The following is a 22595-nucleotide window of genomic DNA, read 5'->3' on the forward strand; positions in this document are numbered from 1 at the left end:
TATAGTACATAGTGAGTTATGATTTGGCATTTATAAAAGAACCAAATAAACTATGAAAACCTAATTGCAATTTGATACCATTAGCTTTTTTAAAAAGATGGCCTCAACTGCAATTACCTTCCAATATGAAATGTAGTGCCCCCGATGCATGTGTCAGTGAGAAAGGTTAGAGTTTCTAACACATTCTTCTCTCCTCACAATATTCCCTTGGCCAACAAGTAGTGACAGAAAATACAACTAGGTAGCTGGATGATTTTTTTCCCACCATGTTTCAAATGATCTATAGTTTTTTTTCCCCAAAAAATCTCTTGGTATTCAAAAAGAAGTATGATACCAGTGCCTGATAGTTAATTCAGTTTGATCAGCACTGCATCTTAGAACCTATCCTGAAAAGGAGCAGTCATCATGTTTCAGTTTTAATTGAAATAGCCTAAATAAAAAATGATCTATAAAATAATAATTGATTATTGGCTAGGATGTAATATTGAATTTAAGGCCAGATGCAGACTTTCAGTAGGTCCTAAGCTTCTGGCAATTGTACCTTGGTTAACACAATACAGTATATACAGTTCCTCTTGTTCCCTGTTACCAAGATTAGGAAGAATTATTTGCATGGGTCAGAATTTTGACTATGCGGGCAGAATTCCACATCATTTGGTACGTGGAATTTGAGTGGAAGTTTGAATATCCACAAAGGCTTCTTTTTCCTATACTCCTTCTACATTTTAATTAATGGCAGCAAAGATTGCTTATTCTGTTGTCGTAGAAAAGTCAAGTATCAAAACAGAAACAGTCAATTATTGAGTAGACAAATTGGGATCTCTAAAGCCAACTCTTCACTGATGAAGAAAGTCTGGTCACAAACGCAGTTCACTTTATACCAATGATCCATCCCCTGCTGCATCTGTTGGTCACATCATTCAGGGGTGGCAAGTGCATGATATCAGAGAGTGAGTAACACACCCACGTAAAACTGCATTGAGTGAGCATGTAGTAGTGGCAGGTATTGCTAACATGTTAACTCGATCATCTTAAATTGAACAAGCTAAAATCAATCCAAAAAATTCAAAAAGCTACCATGTATTGATAAAGGTAGTCAGACATGTCCCCATAAACTTGAGTCAAGCATCCAAGGGAATGGACAGAGAGCACGGACTTAATATTTTGTGGCAGAAGCAGTGAGAGTTATCCAAGCTACTTCTGCCCCCTAAAACAAGAAATATGGATTAATTTAAATGACTTTACTCATTTATTTCTCTCTGTTAAGGATTAACCAATCTAATACAAAAACTATCTCAAAACATGACTCAGTTGTGGGACGTTACAGTAAACTTTGTGGGACACCAGATTAATGTAATGGTTAGCACAATGTTATTACAATTCAGGGCGCTGGTGTTCAGAGTTAATTTCCAGTGGCTTCTGTAAAGATTTTGTCCGTTCCCCACCTAACCATGTGGGTTTCCTCCGGGTACTCTGGTTTCCTCTCACAGCAACTTTTACATGGTTCTTTTATTTTGAGGAGAAAACAAAACATGCAAAGTCAACGCCACTCATGCCTGTGTTTCTGTGTGTGAATGAGAAAAAAGGTATTGTTGCAGTTCTTAACTGGTAAGTTAAGTCTGTAAGTCTGTTTTAAGTGTTTCATTATTGAACATTCAATTTTGGGCATCCCCTTCTCTATAGCGCTCTAACAATTTTAGATCTATCATGACCTCTGTTATAACACACATTGATTTGGTGAAACCTTTACTGTGAAGGAACAGCATTATATTTGTTAATAATAAAATTAAATACGGATGAGTATCAATAGACAAGTGAATATGAAAGGTTCATTCTGCCCCTTCTATATTTTAAATAGGTTCATGCCGTTGCTTAAGTAATGGAAAATACATCTAATCATTTATAGTTGTATTTTGAGAACATTATTTCTTGTTCTTAACATGCTCTTATAAAAGTAACTCTGATTTAATATACTACTTCTGAACACTTATATATGTTACCAAATTGCCTTTTCTTTAACATATAGGCGACTGTAACTTAAAATCCCAAATGACGTTCCAAGATTAAACTACTGAAACATGAAAAAGAGGCCTTTCTGCCTTCAGGTATATGCTGGCATTTTGTAAGAGTATTCCAGGTAGCTCTAAACCTTGCATTTTCCTCATAGTTCTGCATTTTCTTCTCCTTCAAATATCCAACTAACTTGTTTTTGGAAGCCTCTGTTGTCTATATTTCCACCAGCATTTCAAGCGGTCAGTTCTAAACTATGCATTAAAGAAGTTTTCTCTTCTGTCACTTGAGGCTTTTTTTTGGTCATCAAAAATCTGTGACCAATCTGATACCTCTCGCTTTCAGCAATGTAAACAGTTTCCTCTCATTCACTTTGTAAAGACACTGTATGAATTGAATACTTGGATCAAATCACATCTGAAACTTTTCTGCATCAACTCCAGTTGTTCTGGTCCATCTGCTGTATTTAAGTAAACTCCTACAGTGGCATACAAAAGTTTGGGCACCCCGGTTGAAATTTCTGTTACTGTGAATAGCTAAGCGAGTAAAAGATGATCTGATTTCTAAAAGGCATAAAGTTAAAGATGACACATTTCTTTAATATTTTCAGCAAGATTACTTTTTTATTTCCATCTTTTACAGTTTCAAAATAAAAAAGGAAAAGGGCCCGAAGCAAATGTTTGGGCACCCTGCATGGCAGTACTTAGTAACACCCCCTTTGGCAAGTATCACAGCTTGCAAACGCTTTCTGTAGCCAGCTAAGAGTCTTTCAATTCTTGTTTGAGGGATTTTCGCCCATTCTTCCTTGCAAAAAAGACTTCTAGTTCTGTGAGATTCTCAGGCCTTCTTGCATGCACTGCTCTTTTGAGGTCTATCCACAGATTTTCGATGATGTTTAGGTCGGGGGACCGTGAGGGCCATGGCAAAACCTTCAGCTTGCACCTCTTGAGGTGTCTATTGTGGATTTTGAGGTGAGTTTAGGATCATTATCCCCTTTTCATTTTCAGCTTTTTTACAGATGGTGTGATGTTTGCTTCCAGAATTTGCTGGTATTTAATTGAATTCATTCTTCCCTCTACCAGTGAAATGTTCCCCGTGCCACTGACTGCAACACAAGCCCAAAGCATGATTGATCCACTCCCATGCTTAACAATTGGAGAGGTGTTCTTTTCATGAAACTCTGCACCCTTTTTTCTCCAAACATACCTTTGCTCATTGCGGCCAAAAAGTTCTATTTTAACTTCATTAGTCCACAGGACTTGTTTCCAAAATGCATCGGGCTTGTTTAGATGTTCCTTTGCAAACTTCTGACGCTGAATTTTGTGGTGAGGACGCAGGAAAAGTTTTCTTCTGATGACGCTTCCATGAAGGTCATATTTGTGCAGGTGTCGCTGCACAGTAGAACAGTTCACCACCACTCCAGAGTCTGTTAAATCTTCCTGAAGGTCTTTTGCAGTCAAACGGGGGTTTTGGTTTGCCTTTCTAGCAATCCTATTAGTAGTTCTCTCGGAAAGTTTTCTTGGTCTTCCAGACTTCAACTTGACCTCCACCATACCTGTTAATTGCCATTTCTTATTTACAGTACAAACTGAGGAAATGGTTACCTGAGAACGCTTTGCTATCTTCTTATAGCCTTCTCCTGCTTTGTGGGCATCTTTTATTTTAATTTTCAGAGTGCTAGGCAGCTGCTTAGAGGAGCCCATGGCTTCTGATTGTTGGGACAAGGTTTGAGAGGTCAGGGTATTTATAAAGCTTTGACATTTGCATCACTTGGCCTTTCCTAACGACGACTGTGAACAAGCCATAGCCCTAACAAGCTAATTAAGGTCTGAGACCTTGGTAAAAGTTATCTGAGAGCTCAAATCCCTTGGGGTGCCCAAACTTTTGCATGGTGCTCCTTTCCTTTTTTTTCACTCTAAAACTGTACAGAACAAAAATAATACACTAATCTAGCTTAAAATGTTGAAAAGAATTTTTCATCTTTATGATTTTTGGAGTTCAGTTCACCTTCTACTCACTTAACTATTCACAGTAACAGAAATTTTGACCAGGGGTGCCCAAACTTTTGCATGCCACTGTATGTCCCTGGAAGAACCTAGGAAGTCCTTTTATCTAAAACATTCACAGGTTTCCTAAAGTGTAACACTACTGTCAAACCAGTGTTTAAAGTGGCACTCCTTCTGTGCCACAAAAGCATAAATTTCCTTTGCCTTTTTGACTTTTCAACTATTTTCTCACCTTTCTTGCCATCTTCAAAAATATATTGTATATACAGGCCGTATTGTTCCTGGGTTTGTTTAGCATTATACATTTCAGATTATATTGCCTCTCTATTCTTACTACTGAAATGCGAACAGTTTTCCACAATAATGAACACAAGATATTCTACAGATGCTTAAACTCCACAGCAACATAACACACAAAATGTTGGAGAAACTCAGTAGGTCACACAACATCAATGGAGAGGAATAAACAGTCTACATTTCAGAACAAGGCCCTTTATAAGGACTGGAAATCTTCTGCTTGTCTGTTAATTCTATAAGCATACCTTGGCCCACTTAAAGTTTATCACCTTTCTCACTTGCCGTCAGCTGCAATTTCCATTTTTTAATGTTATCTATATGTTTTGGAAAGTTGCCCCATACGTTTAAGCACACACCAAATTACATCAAGAGAAGCATAGGTTTTTGTAACCAATTCCTGAAGAATGCCATTGTATATGGTCCTGTAAATAAAGATATTAAGAATTTAGATAACTTTGTTAAATGTTCTAAAATTATATTATTATAAGCACAAGTTTGATCAAAAATCACAAATGATTGCTGCCTTCTTTGTGTCATTGAAAGATGGAGAAAGCAGCCAACTCTTGTATTTGAGACATGACAAACTTTGGGACAATTGAAGAAGACAAAAATACAGGTGTTATGGTTAAGCAGCTATCCAGCTTGCTTTTCATGCCACATGTTGGATGGCTAAAAAGTGAAAAATTAGCAAGGCCAATATGTTGTCTCAGGTAGAAAGATTGTTATTGCTAAGACATTAGAGAGAGCTTTAGAACATGCAAAGTTTATAGTGAAGGGGATATAATCAAAATATTGCCTATATTTTTGCAGTTAGCACAATGTGTTATAGTACAGGAGGCCCAGGTTCAATTCCCGCGCTCCCTGTAAGGAGTTTGTATGTTCTCCCTGTGACCACATGGGTTTCCTCCGGGTGCTCCGGTTTCCTCCGGGTGCTCCGGTTTCCTCCCATCGTCCAAAGATGCATTGGTTGGTAGGTTAATTGGTCACTGTAAATTGTCCTGTAATTAGGCTAGGATTAATTTGGGATTGCTGGGTGGCATGTCTCAAAGAGCTGACACGTCTATTCCGTGCTGTATCTCAATAAATTAAAACCCTTGGTAGAGGATTTAAGCTTTTTCTCCAAAAAAGTGGAGGAAGTGTGATAGTAGAAAGGAACGCCGAGATTATTAAAACTTCTGGAATAAGGGCAAAATTGAAATAATTAATGAGAAAGTCAGTTGAAATGCATGGTTAATTGATAAATTCAGCTCAAATTTGGCCTAGGGTAGTGATTGAGTGGTGTTTTCTTTTGATTGGAGGTTTTTGACCAGTGGTACTTCAGAAGGTGCCGGGAGCTCTACTGTTAGCAATACATATTTATGATCTGAATGAAAATGCAGGAGGTGTAATTAATTCATTTTCAGGTGAGACAAAAATTGGTGGAGTTTGAATAGAGTAAAGATTGTCAAAGGACAGATCAGCATATAGGTCATTTGGAAATTTGGACAGAGAAATGGCTGAGGAAATTTTATATTGACATGTATGAATTGTTACCTTCCTGGAGGTCAATTGTAAGAGGAATGTGTACAGCAAATGGCAGGATCTTTAGGAGCATTGATGTACAGAGGAATGTTGATGTGCATGTCTGCAACTTCCTGAAAGTTGAATGCATATAGATAGGGTGATAAAGAAAGCATAGAGCATGTTTACCTTTATCTGTCAAGGCATTGAGTGAAAAAATCAATTAGTCGTGTTGCAGCTATAGAAAACATTACTTAGGCTCTATTTGCAGTGTGGAATTGCAGTTAGCAAATTACAGGAAGAACGTGGGTTTTGGAGAGGTGCAGAAGAGGTTTACCATTATGTTTCCTGGACTGGAGTGTATTAGCTACAAGGTGAGATTTGACTAACTTGAATTGTTTTCTGTGGAGTGCCAGTGGCTGAACAATGACCGAAAATTGTGAGAGGCTATCTATAGATAGTCTGAGTCTTTTTCCAGGGATGGTAATGTCAAATACTAGATGGCATAAATTAAAGGAGAAAGTTTAAAGGAGATATGTAAAGGAGAAGGGCAACATGGTAATGTAGCTATTAGCATGATGCTATTACAGCACCAGCATTCAGTGATTGAGGTTCAATCCCCACCACAGTCTGTAAGGAGTGTGTACGTTCTCCCTGTGGTTTCATGGGTTTCCATTGGGTGCTCCATTTTCCACTCACATTTCAAGGCTGTATGGGTTAGGGTTATTAAGCTGTAGGCATACTAAGCTGGTGCCAGAAACTTGGCAGCACTTGCGGGCTGCTCCCAGCACATATTCGGATTGTGTTGGTCATTGACGTAAATGACACATTTCACTGCATATTTCCATGTGGACCAAATGCAGATGGATAAGATTAGTTTAATTTGGCATCGTGGTTGGTGCAAACATGGTGCACCGTACTTTTCTATGTTTCTATATAATTGCAATATTTGAGGGAGGATAAGAATACAGGGTTTTAAGCTCTGTTGTAGAATGAGCAAGAGAGATGAAATGGGGCAAAAAGCTACATGTTAATGTTCCACAACCTTTTGTGGTAGGATTTTAAATGCCAAAATAATTTTTAACAACTGGAGTTTGAACCAGTAATAATGACAAAGAGATGTGTATTGTAGCCACAACAAAGGCAAAATGGAAATTTTATTTTGGTTGCATTCGTACTACTCTCTAGATCATGATAATTCTGTCCGGCAAAAAAAGTGGAGTAAATAATTAATGTGACTATTGAAGAATGACTGCTAAGCAAAGGCTGTAACATATTCATAACTGGTTGTTGTTAAAACAGAAGAAAATGATCAATTTTGAAGGTATTAGCATGAAACAAGATGATAAAGTCACTTGGCCCTAACTCCATGTTATCATGAGAAAAGTAAGAAATTGATCAGGGGATCTAACCACATTTTTTCAATTTTTAAAAAAAATATAAAAATGTTGTTTTGACGTGGAAAAGTTACTGATATATTGTCTTTATGGATGGAAAAAAGAACATGCATGAATCAGTTAGTCTAATATTAGTTCACAGTCCATTCTTTGAGATCAAAGTTAGTAAGAAATACCAGATTTAATCTAAGATAACCAACAAAAATCTGTTAACACCAAGTGATTTCACAAATTTGATAAAAGTGACAGAAAACTGTTATTGATTGAATAAAGAGACTACAGTAAATGTAAACATAAGAATTTTTAGGAGGTATTGCTAATGTAACTCAAAAGAGTCTTATTGGAAAAAATTGAGAAGCAGAATAAGATAAAATACAGCAATCTGAAAGCTTGTTGTTCAATAGACTGGAAACAAAATTTGGGGGTCGCAGGAGACTGATGAAAGCCATATTCCTCTTCGGCAGTCCTTTGTGATTGAGAATGACTTGCCTCCACTGAGATGTTTGATGAGGCCAATGAGTAATTCAAACTCATCAACAGAAGGAGTAGGAGGTGCCTGACAGGGTGAGTGAATGAGTAGTTTAGGCCACGTTTCTGGATGCACCTGATGCATAGACCCTTTGTTAGCCATATTTTTCTGAATGCTCCATCTCTACTTTGAGTACTCGGAGGCCAGAGATTCCAAGAGTCAATGGAGTTATTGGACTTTTTCAAGGAGGCTTTGAGAGTGTTCTTCAAAATTTTGCTGTTTGCCTGCCAATCTTTTCCTGTGACAGAGTTTGAAACTCATTGGCTGTTTTCAGGAGGCAGGTAGATGGACAAATGATTGATGTACCCTGTTTGATGGAGCCAACTGAGTGTAATTCGGACCACAAACTAGGAGAAAGCATTGATGTTAGTTTGCTATCCATCCAATGAAGTTGAAAGATTTGGAAGAGAGACCATTGGGTAGTTTATTTCCTGAGCATGCTGGAGATGGTCCAAATCTTCGAAGCACATAGGAGGTTAGAGAGCCTTGCAAACCATAACCAGATTTGAGACTGTGATCATCAGAAACATAATTCCTCAATAGGTCAAAAATTGTGCTTGCCATGAACATTTATATTATTGGAGGGCAGTTTTGTGCAGCAGGAGCCAGTTGGTAAATTACCTTTGCCTTGTGAATGTTGAGAATATAAAATGAACTTTCATATGCTTTATTGAACAAATGAATAATGACTGGGAACTTAGCCTCTGGGCATAAACAAACACAAGCAATATCTGAAAATTCTATCATGGTTGTTTAGTTTGGGGAGGTCTTGATTCTAGATTAGAGTTGTTATTGGCTGAATAATTTCCCATTCATTCTAAAAATGATCTTACTCTTGTAGTAATTTCATAGAAGATGAGGTGCAGTATTGTGATGTGAAAGATTGAAATATTCGGGTGATGACATAGCCTTGACTGGCAAGTGTCTTCACTGAGTTTGTCTGTGATGTAATAAGAAGGTATAAGAGGTTATAATCTTGATATTTACTGATGACAATCCAGCAGGATATCTGTGTACTTGAACAAAAACTTCAGGAAGTTACAATTTGGTGGATTAGACAGACAAATGGAGAGAGGGAGGAGCAGCAGTGGAATTGATTTTGAATTACTTTTGCGAAGTGTCAGCCCTGAATCAGAGAGCTAACTTGAATGCTTCCGTAGAGAAGTGCAGCATAGAAACTGTAGAAGTATTTAGTTCTGTGCCTTGGAAGGTAGGTGCAATAACAGGCAGCACTATTGTCATTCTGTTAATATTGGGGCAGCACAGTAGGGTAGTGGTTAGCACAAAGCTTTGCAGCACAGGTGACCTGGGTTCAATTCTCAGCGCTGCCTGTAAGGCATTTGTACATTCTTCCCATGACCCGGTATTCCTCCCATAGTCCAAAGACATACTAGTTGGTGGGTTAAATGGTCATTGTAAATTGTCCCGTGATGAGGCTAGGATTAAATCTGGAGATTGCTGGGTGGTGTGGCTCAAAGCGCCAGAAGGGCCAGTTCCACACTGTATCTCAATAAAAAAAATGATGGCATGTGCATACATTCTAGACCTACGGGATCTCTTAGCTACAGAGATCCCAGGGTGGCTTACTCTGAATGCATAAAATTGACTGGAAAGTTAATTATATTGATCATCAGAAATGGGACACTGCAGTATTGTTGTACAACAAAAGTGGGCCTGAAGCTTGTTGAATACAACAGGGACTTAAAACACTTGAAATTGAGCTATGTTTCTGGGGCTGTGGCCTCACTTCACCCTAAGAGAAAAGGACAACAATACAGAAAATAGTGGCTGAAAGTGGTGCTGTTCATTTCCACTCTTATAAGGTGGAGAATTGCTGAATATGAAACTTTAAGTTCAAAATCCAATTATTCAATTGGTTACGCATTGAACATTTGTGGTTTTCAATTAATCATTTCTTCTTCACTCAGCCGTGCTTAAGGTAAGTCAATAATTTCCCTGATAAAATAGAAACAGAAAATTTAAGTGCAGGATTTTTCTCATTTTCCTAAAATTCATTGACTTTGGTGAATGTGAATTTGTGAAGGCTGATCAGCACCCAAAATGTTGAAGAAATCCATTATCATTTTTAATTGGGTTACCTCTTGTACACAGAGCATTATTGACATTATTAGACAAAAACCCATAACAGGCTTTTACAGACATTTGCAAAAAGCTGAATTCTAACTATCAGTACAATCTGTCCCTCTGCTTCCAACAGATTAATTATCAGAAGAGTTGACATCACCTCCCATTTAGTGTAGAATGCTCTTTTTATTCTGCTATTCAATTGCACAGGTTTCGGGATTCACAACAACACCATAGAAAAAAAAGATAATCTGCACTTTCTGTTTTCTCTGCTTATCTTTTCTTTTCCTTTTTTTCCCCTCAAACTGTTACTCTCTTTTTGACTTTTAATTGTTACTGGGAGGTCATAGACCCTCCGCTCCTTTAGAGGTAGTGGATTGGGGATTTTATTTTCCTAAATCCAGCAAACTGGATTAAAAGAAAGACAAAAAAAGATCCACATGGGCTGCATCATATACTGTATATCGGTTTAAAAAGAAACAAGAAGCATTAATGTGCAGTTGGGATAAGGGAATTCCAAGTGTATTTTATATCAGGGAACACTCCTCCTTCCCTCTTTCTCTCTTCCTCCAACTCAATTACACGTTCCACTTCCATAATCCACTTATTATATTAGGCTAGCTTTATATTAGCAACTTCTTTCTGTCCCTTTGGTTTGAATGCTGCTTTAAAGCATAATGTCCTAGAGGAGCTTAGCACTGCATGTCTTCAAGAAACACCTTCAGTGCTCATTTCAAGGCATCCGGCCATCTGCCAATGAAGGTGGATTTAATCTTGTAAAATTAAATTTTGCTCCGCTGACATACTCTTAGGCGTCTGCGGCTGAGCGCTGTGGACAAACTGAACATGACAGGAGCATTGTTTTTTGTCACATCTACTGTGTTGATCTTTTCAAAGTCTCATAAAAATTTATTGATGTCCCTGTTTGCAGCCTAGGATATTAGTGTCTGCAGCACAGATATGATTTGATCTGTCTTCCCTTATTGGCGACCAGCGCTTAGCAATGCTTTTTAATACTTGCTGTCTTATAATCAGTCATTCCCAAACTTGCAAGGCGGATGCAGTTAAGATCTGGCCTTTATAGTAAGCTGCTTTGCCCCTGAGGCTGATGGCTTTGGCACTATAAGTATGTAATTTTTGTATAATATATTCACAAGTTGATAGATGTACATACCAGCATCTACATCTTTGAACAGTTAAGTGCTGTAATGAGAAAAGAAAAACAGTTACAAATTTGATGTGACAAAAAAATCATTACATCTCATTGGTCTGTTTTCATTTGTTAAAAAATGATCTACATCTACTATTGTATAATTACTTTAATAAAAAATTTATTTTCAACTCATTTTCTAAAGCTGTATAATTGTTTCAAATTGAACTTGTCTAAAAGGAGAAATTTCATAAGAGATTAGATTGAAACTTCAATAATTTAAATGTATAATTGAAGAGTTTTACTCAGGGTAATTAATAAGAAATTCTTCACAGTTACAATGTAGATGAATACATCCTATCTGTTTTATAGAAAACTAATCAAAACACACTGAACACTTTCCAAATAGGCAATGTCACAATCTATCATAAATTCTGTCTTTTTGTCATTATTATTGCTTTTTGTATATAAGTCTATGGAGTTTGTTGATTGCACGGTACTTTGCTGTCTGTAAAATCTTAAACTGTGTGCATTCCTGAAATTCAGGCTATGTTAATGAGAAGGATGGTAATCTTATTGGGAATGGCATTTTTGGGAGAGAATGAATACTGTTGTCCTACTAATACCCCCATCCTCAAAAATTCATCCATAATTTCTCCAGAGAAGTAAAGTAATTCATGGAGAATACTAGTGAAGTCAATGCATTATTACTGAGGACACAAATGCTTACCTTGCTGTCATCTTCTGTGAGCTGCAGTGATGGAGTACTTCAGTGAACATGCAAGTAGTAAGCCATAAGGTTGGTGCCTGTGAATTCCTAATCCCAGTTATTTTTATGTAAGGAAGGACTACAAAGACTGGTTAGTGCTTAAAATAATATTAGGCATTTCTCTTGCAAATTTGATGGTAATCTCTTACAGAAGATGATTAGCAAATGTCTCCTGCATAGTTGTTTAGAGGTACATTTACTGAATGGAGATATTTAGAGATGAATACAGTTCAAATTTTCTACAAGGAAATGCTGTCCCATGTCCATATGCATCTTGTGCCAGCACGACCAGGCTTCACATATCCTTCCCACCATGGCATTCCCCTACCACATATTTAGCCTCACTGCATCATAAAGAAGCTAAGATAAAAGTAAATGCTGTTCCCACGTGGAAAAGCCGAAGTCACATTCATTGGGGAGCTTGGAAGCAAATAGCATAAGTTTCCTTTTAACAGTATTGATTTACGGAATGTTGAGAAGAAAATAAATCCCTTTAAAAGTCGAGTCTTGATATTTATGAGAATTGAATTTTGAAAATGTTGGAATTGAGAGGAAGTATTATTTTTGGAGATGGCACTATACTTCATAATGAAGTATAATCATCAAAAATGGGTAGCAATTGACTATAGTATATTCTATAATTATTATTACTATAATGATATATATGAACTCTTGATCAATTAATACTGCTTTTGTTCTTTATGAAAAATAATTAATATCTCTTTACATCCTGTCCGATGAATTACTTCACCTGTTTATTACTGTTAATTGAATGTTTTGACAAATTATATGTTTTAACTGGCCAAATTACAGTACAATGGATAAAAATATCATCACTTCGATTGTTTGTGTGATCCCTCTAACAGCTGTAAATTATCTGTGATAATGGAGTATGGTGTGTTTGTAGAGCCTGGCCATGCTCTGTCAAAGTGCTGTACCATGGAATGATAAGAAAAGGTTTTACACTATTAATTCCCGAAAAGATTACATTCCTGTCTTTGGCCTGTCATCAGGTGTCCAAAGGAGTGAAGGAAGGAAATTCAGTTAATCTTGGGATCTCCCAGCAGCTGGCTTAAAAATAAAGCCTGTGGAGTGTTGTTTATGGATACCAGATCAAAGTCTGAGCTCAGAAAGTTCAAACTTCAAAGTAAATTTATTATTGAAGTACATGTATGTCACCATATACAACCCTGAGATTCATTTTCTTGTGGGTGATCGCAGTAATTACAAGAAACACAATGGAATCAATGAAAGACCACATCCACCAGGATGGACAAACAATCAATTTGTAAAAGATAACAAAATGTGCAAATACAAAAGAAAAAAACTAATAATAATAATAAATAGTTAGATGGATAGATAAGCAATAAGTATCGAGAACATGAGACGAAGAGCCCTTGAAAGTGAGTCCGTAACTAATGGGAACAGTTTAGTGATGAGGTGAGATCTGCTCCAGTTACAGCCTTGGGATAGAAAAGACAGTATGAGCGTAGATGAAATCAGATACACCTTGGAAAAAAAAATTAAATAATGTAAATATATAATATTCAAAAATTTTCAGTATGTAAATCTCACATAGTGAGTGTATTTGAGAAACAGTTTGGAAAAGAACAACATGCGTACTATAATCCTCCAGATGAGGCAAAATAATTTTTAACATATAGTTGCCTTTAACTCCATGATCTTTCTGGAGGTGATCCTATTCCCTTACCAGTATTCTTTCTACTGCTGCACTGCATGCTCCCCAGGAAAATGGGGATTAAACTACAAATAAATAAAAGCAAACGGTTGCTATTTGCACAACCAGTCAATGGAAGGGACTTTGTAGTAGACTTTTTGAGGTGGTGGGAGGTAGGACTCAAGTAGCGATGGCAGCAGCTAGAGAATGAGATGGCGATGGTGACTTGAATAATCACAATTTTTGTTCGACATATAAATCTTCATTTAACTTTGTTTTATTTTTATTTGATTATTCCAGCAATTTTCAAAGGCTACTGAAATCCTCATTAATGATCACAAGGATAAATTAAGGGTATAATGACAGACAGTCGCATCGGTTTGAAGAGGGGCAGGATGAATGATCTGCTGCCCCATTGGTGAAAAAAGTTGCACTCTGTTACTGAGCAGCCTGTGCCTGTTGGGAGGTGTCAAAGCAAGTGTCCTTTTCAAGTGAAAAGACTACTGACGCTTCCTTGCATCTCCGGCAGCTCGGTAATTCTTTTTGTGGAGAATCATAGGCCCAAACCATTTATGTTAAGCAGATTATATACTTTCTCTTGAATTGCTTTTAGTTAGATCCCAGAGGTGGTAATAGAAAGGATGCTATCTCTTTTAATGTGCTATCAAATGACTCAAAGTAATATTGCACAGACCTCTAAATCAATGTGATAACTGACCTTTATAATGCAATTCTTAACTTTGTCTGCTAAATCTATTTTAAATACCCTGGAATTTTGATACTTTTGTAAAAATGTTGCACAGCTCTAGATGCCGATAATCTTAAGTTCCAATTTTGTTCTTTCCTTCTGCTAAACAGAAGTAATATCAGTTTGACAAGTATGCTATTGGACAGCTGATGTGCTTTCAGATGAGATGCAATTTATTGTGTGATGTGTTATACAGAATCTGCCAAAACACATATTTGATTATTTTGCACAACATGCAAATAATTACAGTGTACTTTGCAACAGTTTGCACCTAAGGGAGATTTAAAAATGATAATGCCAGGTAATGTAATGAATAACAAAATCTGTTAGCATGTTGTAATATTACTCATGCAGAAAATTAACTGGAACTATGTGCAAGACATAGACTGCAATAAAGTGAAATAATTATTTCCTGTTTCTTCAACAGTAAGCACTCCATGTTGAAGGACAGCACACTCCAAGGGACTGTGAAGGTAAGTGAGCCTAAGCAAATGTTAAAATGGAAGTCATAGAAAAAATGGATGAAGTGAATGAAGTAACAAAAAGGAGAATAAAATGAAGAATAGAGAGAACAGAAATTGAAAAAAAAGGATGGCGAATAAAGTGCAAGAAATGAGCAAAGTGCAAATGTAAAAGGCAGCTGGAAATCTAAGAATTATATAATATTTCAAGAAAGGAGATGAAAGAAATAAGTCATGGGATATATAAATAGCAATAGCTCAAGGAAAGGGAGAAGACAAGAAAAAAATTGAGGAAAAGAGCCTTTTAACGGACATGAGAACAGTCGGACCCTGAAGTGCTTCATTTCTAGTTAAGTTAGAATTAATTCCTTGTTAAACAAGCACTCTTAAAGGACTTTCAGCTGCCTCAGAGTGGGATTAAGAATCAGAAAATAATCGCAGGCCATCATCAATCCTGTATAAGAACGGAGTGTTAAAATGCAGCACCATGAGACAGCTAACTTTTGGCAGCTACTGTAACCTTTATTGCAGAAATCTTTTCTTGAATTTGGTGCCGCTTTGAGAATATTCAATTCAAGGGCCTTTAAAAGGAGAATTAAAAGCACTTACTGTTTTTACAAGAATAGCCTTCTATCCTCTGGAGCTGAGGCTTTTCCTTGCTTGTAACACATGGACTAGTTTAAGCTTAACTCAGTGAAATTACATATAAAACAATTAAAATGTCAATTCCTTTTTTCAAAAAAAGTAATGTATTAAATGTATCCATTTGTAATTAACCAATTGCTTTATAAGAAAGAATTAATAGCATGGAGAATATTTAACATGATTTTGTTACATGGCACCAAAACTTTATGAAAGTATGCCTTGATGGTAAGCGCTGCTTAAAATTTATTTATGGTAATATATTTTAATTTTCCATTTTCCTCAAAAAAACTCTGCCTGTTTCTTCTTTCTCTTACTCCTCGATGAATCCTATTTCTTTAGAAGGTAGCATTCCTCAGGCAGTAAAATGGACACACAATGCATTTGTTCCTAGTGTTTACAAAAGCTTTGATGCTGAGCATCTGAAGGTAAGTTAACAGCAGGGCACATCACCTGGCTTCTTTAATAACATGCTTCCAGTTTTGCTGGAAAGTTAACATGAACAGGAAATCTGACCATTAATGCAGGTATGCTCAGTATCAGTTGGAGGACTTCAGCTGCATCCTCTATAGGACCAGTCAGCCAGTCAACTTCTATGACTGTAGCCCACAGCTGGACCCTGGACAGTTCTTCAAAGGGTATTCTTTCTCCACGGATAAAACTCAGCTAGATAAAATAATGTTGCACAGAATCAAAATACGGTTTTCAAATGCAGCACAACTGAATCTGGCTCACTTCAGTCCACGTGAACTTCATGGTCTGCCCTCAGACCCAAAATCACTTGTTTTAATAAATTGCTGTTTTAACACCGTGTATTCCTATTTGTCCACCCTTGCTGAGAATAGTTCACATTTATGTAGAGTTAAGGCATGCAGGTATTCTTAAAGAACATTTTTATTTTGGACATCTGCCTCGGAGTTTTCAAGTTCCAGAGATGAAAATGTTATGTTAACAGGTTTCACTGCTCTACGGTGAGCTGTGGAATCGAAGAGCTAGTTGACTAAGAAATGTTAACACTTGAATATGGAATTCTACAAATTATGAATGAAAGGTAGTGATGGGCAGCTTTTAATCATTCAGCCACAGGGCTCTACTAAATATGAGAATGAGGAGATTTTTTTTCCCTGTTTCTTTTCATCCTTAAAAACATTAGGAATTAACTTTTGGCAGGTTGTCAACCTCAAGCAAATGATTTGTTACCACAAATTTTAATAGTTGAATATTCTGGGAAGTTTCCAAAACTGAGTTCCCAATGAGCACAAGAAAATTTCCTTAGGTTTTATTTTAGAAAAGTCAGAGTTGTTTTGTTACCCAATCGAGAAAGCCTGGGGTTCCCATGGAATTTGGGCTTGTTACCATATATTACGTATCAAGAGAAAAAGACCAGAAAGCTATGTAACGATGATGCCCTGATAAAAGGCTTATACATGGCATAAGATAAGCACAATAAATGGCTTCAGAATTTTCTAGCAGATAGAGAAAGTATATTGGCTACATATTTGAAAATACAGTATTAACAAACAGAGGCATATTGCAAACTGTAGACATTAAGGAAGTCTTGCTGCAATAATAAAAGGCCCTGGTGGGTCTGCATTTGGAACATTATGTACAGTTCTCTAAGGAAGGATACACTTACAATAAAAGGAGTGCAATGAAGGTTCACCAGACTGATTTCTGCAAATGGGAAATGACCTGTGAGGATAAACTAGTCAGGCTGGGCTTTTATTTTCCAGAGCTTAGAAGAAGGAGATATAATTTAACTGAAGCATACAAAGTTCTTACAGTTCCAATAAAAGGATGGTAATTCCCTTGACTAGAGTGTCTCAGAAAAGAGATTATGGATTCAGTATTTTCAAAAAGCTGGTACATGCACAATGCGTTGAATACCTGCCTTCTGTGCTGTATTATTGTCGATTCCAAAAAGCAGAGAAACAGAAATTAATGCAAAATCTTAAGTTGTCTACCGCTTTGTCCCAATCCTTTTATAGGCTTCAAATAATTTGTTGAGCTTCATCTCATAGGAGATAAGATTCAACTTGGAAGATTTCAAAAGGTTATAATGTGATGTTTTGTGTAATGAAATTTAATTTGTCAAGTTGAGATGAACAATATCCAAATTGTAGCATGCAGTCCATAGATTATGTTTATATTATATTTAGTTACATGCAACTAAACAATTATTATTGTAAATATCAAGCAAATCAGGCAGAGAGGTAAACAGTTAATATATCAATTTGATGATGTTTCATTGGGTCTGGGATAAACTTCTCTTTCCACAGCGGTCTAATTGCGGAATACTTTCAGCATTTTCTGTTTTATTTCAGATTTCCAGCATTGTAGTATTTTGCTTTAGATTAACTACATGTAATTAGAAATTAGGACCTGTTTGCAGATAAAAGACTTTAATGTTTACATAGCAGAAGGACAATTTAGTTCTATGAGATTTCGAATTCCTTTCAGTGAACTGAAAGGCTTGTGTTTTTACATATCAAAATGCTACATTTGAATCAAATATTATTTAACTGGAATCTTTTGTACTCAAATAGTTGCAGTTTTGCAGTTTAAATTTAATATAGACAGCAGACATCCACTATGTTCTGAATTTATGTCTGCCATAGATAAATTGCTTTAATGACTTAATCGATCTACATCAACAGTCATCACCCATCTAGTCCGATACAAGCTTATGTGGCCTCTGGGTTTCTGCAGCTCTACTCCTAAAAGATCAGTGCTGTTTGATTTGTGACTTACCTCACTGCATTTAAAACATCTGAATTAATTTCTTGGATTTCTGAGGTCTGCTTGGTTAACCTCTGCTCCAGTCCTGGGAGAGCTAAATAGTTGAGTTACTGAATGGCTGGTCCATGGGGCAGTGTTAGGCCTCCCACCAGAGTTTGCAGACTTAAAGCATCCTGCCTTGTTACATACTTGCCACTTTTCACAGTGGTCAGAAAATTCCCATCCTTGATTCACAAACAGGAGAAAATCTGCCGATTCTGGAAATCCAAGCAACACACACAAAGTGCTGGAGGAACTCAGCAGGCCAGGCAGCATCTATGGAAAAGAGTAACCAGTCGACATTTTGGGCCAAGACCCTTCAGCAAGACTGGGAAAAAAAGATGAGAAGTCAGAGTAGGAAAGTGGGGTGAGGGAAGGAAGAAATACAAGTCCCCCCCGCCACCACCTTCTTACTCTGTCTTCTCATCTTTTTTCTCCAGTCCCGATGAAGGGTCTCGACTGAAAGCATTGACTGTTTACTCTTTTCCACAGATGCTGCCTGGCCTGCTGAGTTCCTCCAGCATTTTGTGTGTGTTGCTAAGACTCCTATAAGCCTTTGTTTTCCAGTCTACTGTGCCTTGTATCTTCAGTTTGGAAAACCATTACCCCATACTTACATTTTTGATAATCATATCTTTTGCCTCCATTTTGACTTACTTCACCATTGGGGAACATAATCGCAGCAACCATAAATTGGATTGATGTTTGTATAGGACTTTTCACAGAACATAAAACACTATGGCACAGGAAAAGGCCCCTCAATCCATGATGTTGTGCTGAACTAATGAGACTAATCATGCCTAATTAGACAAATTCCTTCTGGTCGTACATGGTCCATGTCCCTGTACTCTCTGCATTTTCATATGTCTACCTAAGAACCTCTTAAATGCCTCTATTATATCTACCTCCACCATCACCTCTGGCAGCAGATTCCAGGCATTCCGCACCCCCCCCCCCGCCCGCCCTCGGGCAGAAGATGCAAAAGCCTAAGAACATATACCACTAGGTTCAAAGACAGACCTCTTGATCTCTTAATCTACTTTGTCATGGCCTGTGAACTTTATTTGCACTGCACTTCCTCTGTAGCTGTAACCTTATATTCTGCATCCTTTCTTCCCCTCTTTTGTATTATCTCGTGGCACTTATATATGGAATGATCCATCTGGATGGCTTGCAAACAGAAGTTCTTCACCATATCTTGTGGGTGTGACAATACAAAACACAAATCAAGTCTGATGAATGTGTGATTCAAATCTGCTAATGATCCTCATTCTGCTAAGAAACAATAAGAAATTATATTGTTAGAAAGTGAGTATCTGGGTAATTCTGTCTCTAAATAGTCACAATACCATCTTTTGTCTCTTCTGTCACATTTATGTGCCAAATAAGAGGCTGTCCTTGGGTACTAATCAGGTTCCAGACATCCAGAAGTCAATTTTGTCCGTAAATTGGAAAATATACTTATATCCCTGGATATGGTTTCCATACCTCCACAGTGTTAAGTCGTAAACACATGAGACTGAATAGAAAAAAGAAACAATTTCTTAAAGTGGAGCGAGAGAGGAAGACAGCTCTGCCATTTTTAGGAATGAATGTGAACATAAACAGTAGACATTTGAATTTCATATTATTACGAGTCCTTAATCATATGTAGGGAGCATCCATAATTCAGGCATTTGCAATGCAAGGATGGCTTAGAAAGTATAAACTCTTCCTACCACTTTCTCCATACTTGTCTTATTTGGAATTCGAGAGGCTTGGCAGCTTTAATTGCTTTTACTCATGAGCGCTGCCTCTTGGTACATGTCCAGCGTTATCTCAGTTAAGAAACATCTTGACCCCCTGTTTAGGCATAATGTTTAAATTCATCAACCAGGACTTCTTACACCATGACTAAGCATCTCATTTACACTTTCTGTAAGGTACTGGAAATAGTTAGTAATTTAAGTGATCAACAATTCTTTAACAACATACCTTAATTCCCAGTTTCTAAGGAGCACAAAAACAGAAATCTTTATTGATGAGTTCATTACTACACTCATTGCTCTTTATTGTTGAATTACTGACAAGGACAGGTGTGAAGGCACAGCAAATGCAATCATGCCTGCACATTCACAAGAAATTATATTGGCCAACCAAACTCATTGTAGTCTGCTTTGGCTCTTGTATCTCCTGTGTTATACCTTCAAATTCTCTCAGTCTAACTCTGTCTGTATGCCTGCCAATCCCTTGTCTACTGCAAACCTACTCCAATTTATCCATAAAAGTAAAATAAAGTTAATGCTGGCAATTTGAAATAATTTGAGAAGATGCTAGGAGCTGCTGAAATCAGTTTGATCAGGACTTCTAAAAGGTAATTTTGTAAAAAGTTCACTCTATTTCTCTCTGTACAGATGTTGCCTCAAATGCTAACTTTTTCCAGCATTTTCTGTTTTTATTTCAATCCACACTAAGTTAGAAATCTTACAATGATGTGGTGCAATGGATATACAAAGCTAATTGTACAGACCTGTGTACCCAATAAAAATCCTGAACCACCTTTGTCTCTTGCTAATTTACTCTACTTCATTTTAACCAATTCTGCCTTCATAGGTTTTCGTTTATTTATGTTTAATCCTGATTCAGATTTAAGTTTCTCACTCGCAAACTGAATGATGTGAAATTCTACGTGCCTTTAACATTCTTCCCTAGAGAGTCCACTGTTATTAATTATCCTGTCTCATTTACACATGATTCAAGCAGCTTGCCCCCTCATTGGTTCCATAAAGTATCGCAGCTTTATAAAAATCAAGTTAGACCATATATGGAGTATTGCATTTGATACCGGTTGCCCCATTATAGGAGAGATGCTGAGGCTATAGACAGGGTGCAGAAGTTGTTTGCCAGGATACTGAGTGGTTTATAGGTCATGTGATATATGGACAAACTTGGGTTGTTTTCTTCGAAGTGGCAAAAGCTGAGGGGAGATCTGATTTTTATAAGATTATGAGGGGCATGGACAGCCAGTATCTTTTCTCAAGATTGCAATGTCTAATACCAGAGGGCATGAATTTAAGATGACACGTTCAACTGAGATATGCAGGGAAAGTTCTTTTGCATAAAGAGTGGTAGATGACTGGAATGAGCTGCCTACAGTGGTTGTGGATTCAAATACAATGGGGCAATTTAAGAGACATTGTGTAGGGAGAAGGAATTAGTTTAGTTGGACATTTGATTACTAATTTAATTAGTTCAGCCTAACACCATTATGAACATAACGCCATTAGTTTCAAGGTAAACATGGAAAAGGTAGGTCTAGTCTTTGTAAATCCGAGCATTGAGTATAGGAACATACATCAAAGTTGCTGGTGAACGCAACAGGCCAAGCAGCATCTATAGAAAGAGGTGCAGTCGACGTTTCAGGCCGAGACCCTTCGTCAGGACTAACTGAAGGAAGAGTGAGTAAGGGATTTGAAAGTTGGAGGGGGAGGGGGAGATCCAAAATGATAGGAGAAGACAGGAGGGGGAGGGATAGAGCCGAGAGCTGGACAGGTGATAGGCAAAAGGGGATAGGAGAGGATCATGGGACAGGAGGTCCGGGAAGAAAGACAAGGTGGGGGAGTGACCCAGAGGATGGGCAAGAGGTATATTCAGAGGGACAGAGGGAGAAAAAGGAGAGTGAGAGAAAGAATGTGTGCATAAAAATGAGTAACAGATGGGGTACGAGGGGGAGGTGGGGCCTTAGCGGAAGTTAGAGAAGTCGATGTTCATGCCATCAGGTTGGAGGCTACCCAGACGGAATATAAGGTGTTGTTCCTCCAACCTGAGTGTGGCTTCATCTCCACAGTAAAGGAGGCCATGGACAGACATGTCAGAATGGGAATGGGATGTGGAATTAAAATGTGTGGCCACTGGGAGATCCTGCTTTCTCTGGCGGACAGAGCGTAGATGTTCAGCAAAGCGGTCTCCCAGTCTGCGTCGGGTCTCACCAATATATAAAAGGCCACATCGGGAGCACCGGACGCAGTATATCACCCCAGTCGACTCACAGGTGAAGTGATGCCTCACCTGGAAGGACTGTTTGGGGCCCTGAATGGTGGTAAGGGAGGAAGTGTAAGGGCATGTGTAGCACTTGTTCCACTTACACGGATAAGTGCCAGGAGGGAGATCAGTGGGGAGGGATAGGGGGGACGAATGGACAAGGGAGTTGTGTAGGGAGCGATCCCTGCGGAATGCAGAGAGGGGGGGGAGGGAAAGATGTGCTTAGTGGTGGGATCCCGTTGGAGGTGGCGGAAGTTACGGAGAATAATATGTTGGACCCGGAGGCTGGTGGGGTGGTAGGTGAGGACCAGGGGAACCCTATTCCTAGTGGGGTGGTGGGAGGATGGAGTGAGAGCAGATGTACGTGAAATGGGGGAGATACGTTTAAGAGCAGAGTTGATAGTGGAGGAAGGGAAGCCCCTTTCTTTAAAAAAGGAAGACATCTCCCTCGTCCTAGAATGAAAAGCTTCCTCCTGAGAGCAGATGCGGCGGAGACGGAGGAATTGCGAGAAGGGGATGGCGTTT

The 22595-nt window shown here is 37.9% G+C and overlaps 1 protein-coding gene across 2 annotated transcripts in view; it reads left to right on the plus strand.

The window, feature by feature from the left end:
* Window positions 1–22595, plus strand: part of rnf220a (ring finger protein 220a) — a 487974-nt gene that overhangs the window by 290216 nt on the left and 175163 nt on the right. For both annotated transcript variants that reach the window (XM_063064437.1, XM_063064436.1), the window contains exon 4: window positions 14597–14642. In XM_063064437.1, coding sequence (XP_062920507.1) covers window positions 14597–14642 — 46 coding nt within the window. The remainder of the gene's footprint in view (window positions 1–14596; window positions 14643–22595) is intronic.

Source organism: Mobula hypostoma, chromosome 12 (assembly GCF_963921235.1).
Source record: "Mobula hypostoma chromosome 12, sMobHyp1.1, whole genome shotgun sequence".
NCBI lineage: Eukaryota > Metazoa > Chordata > Chondrichthyes > Myliobatiformes > Myliobatidae > Mobula > Mobula hypostoma.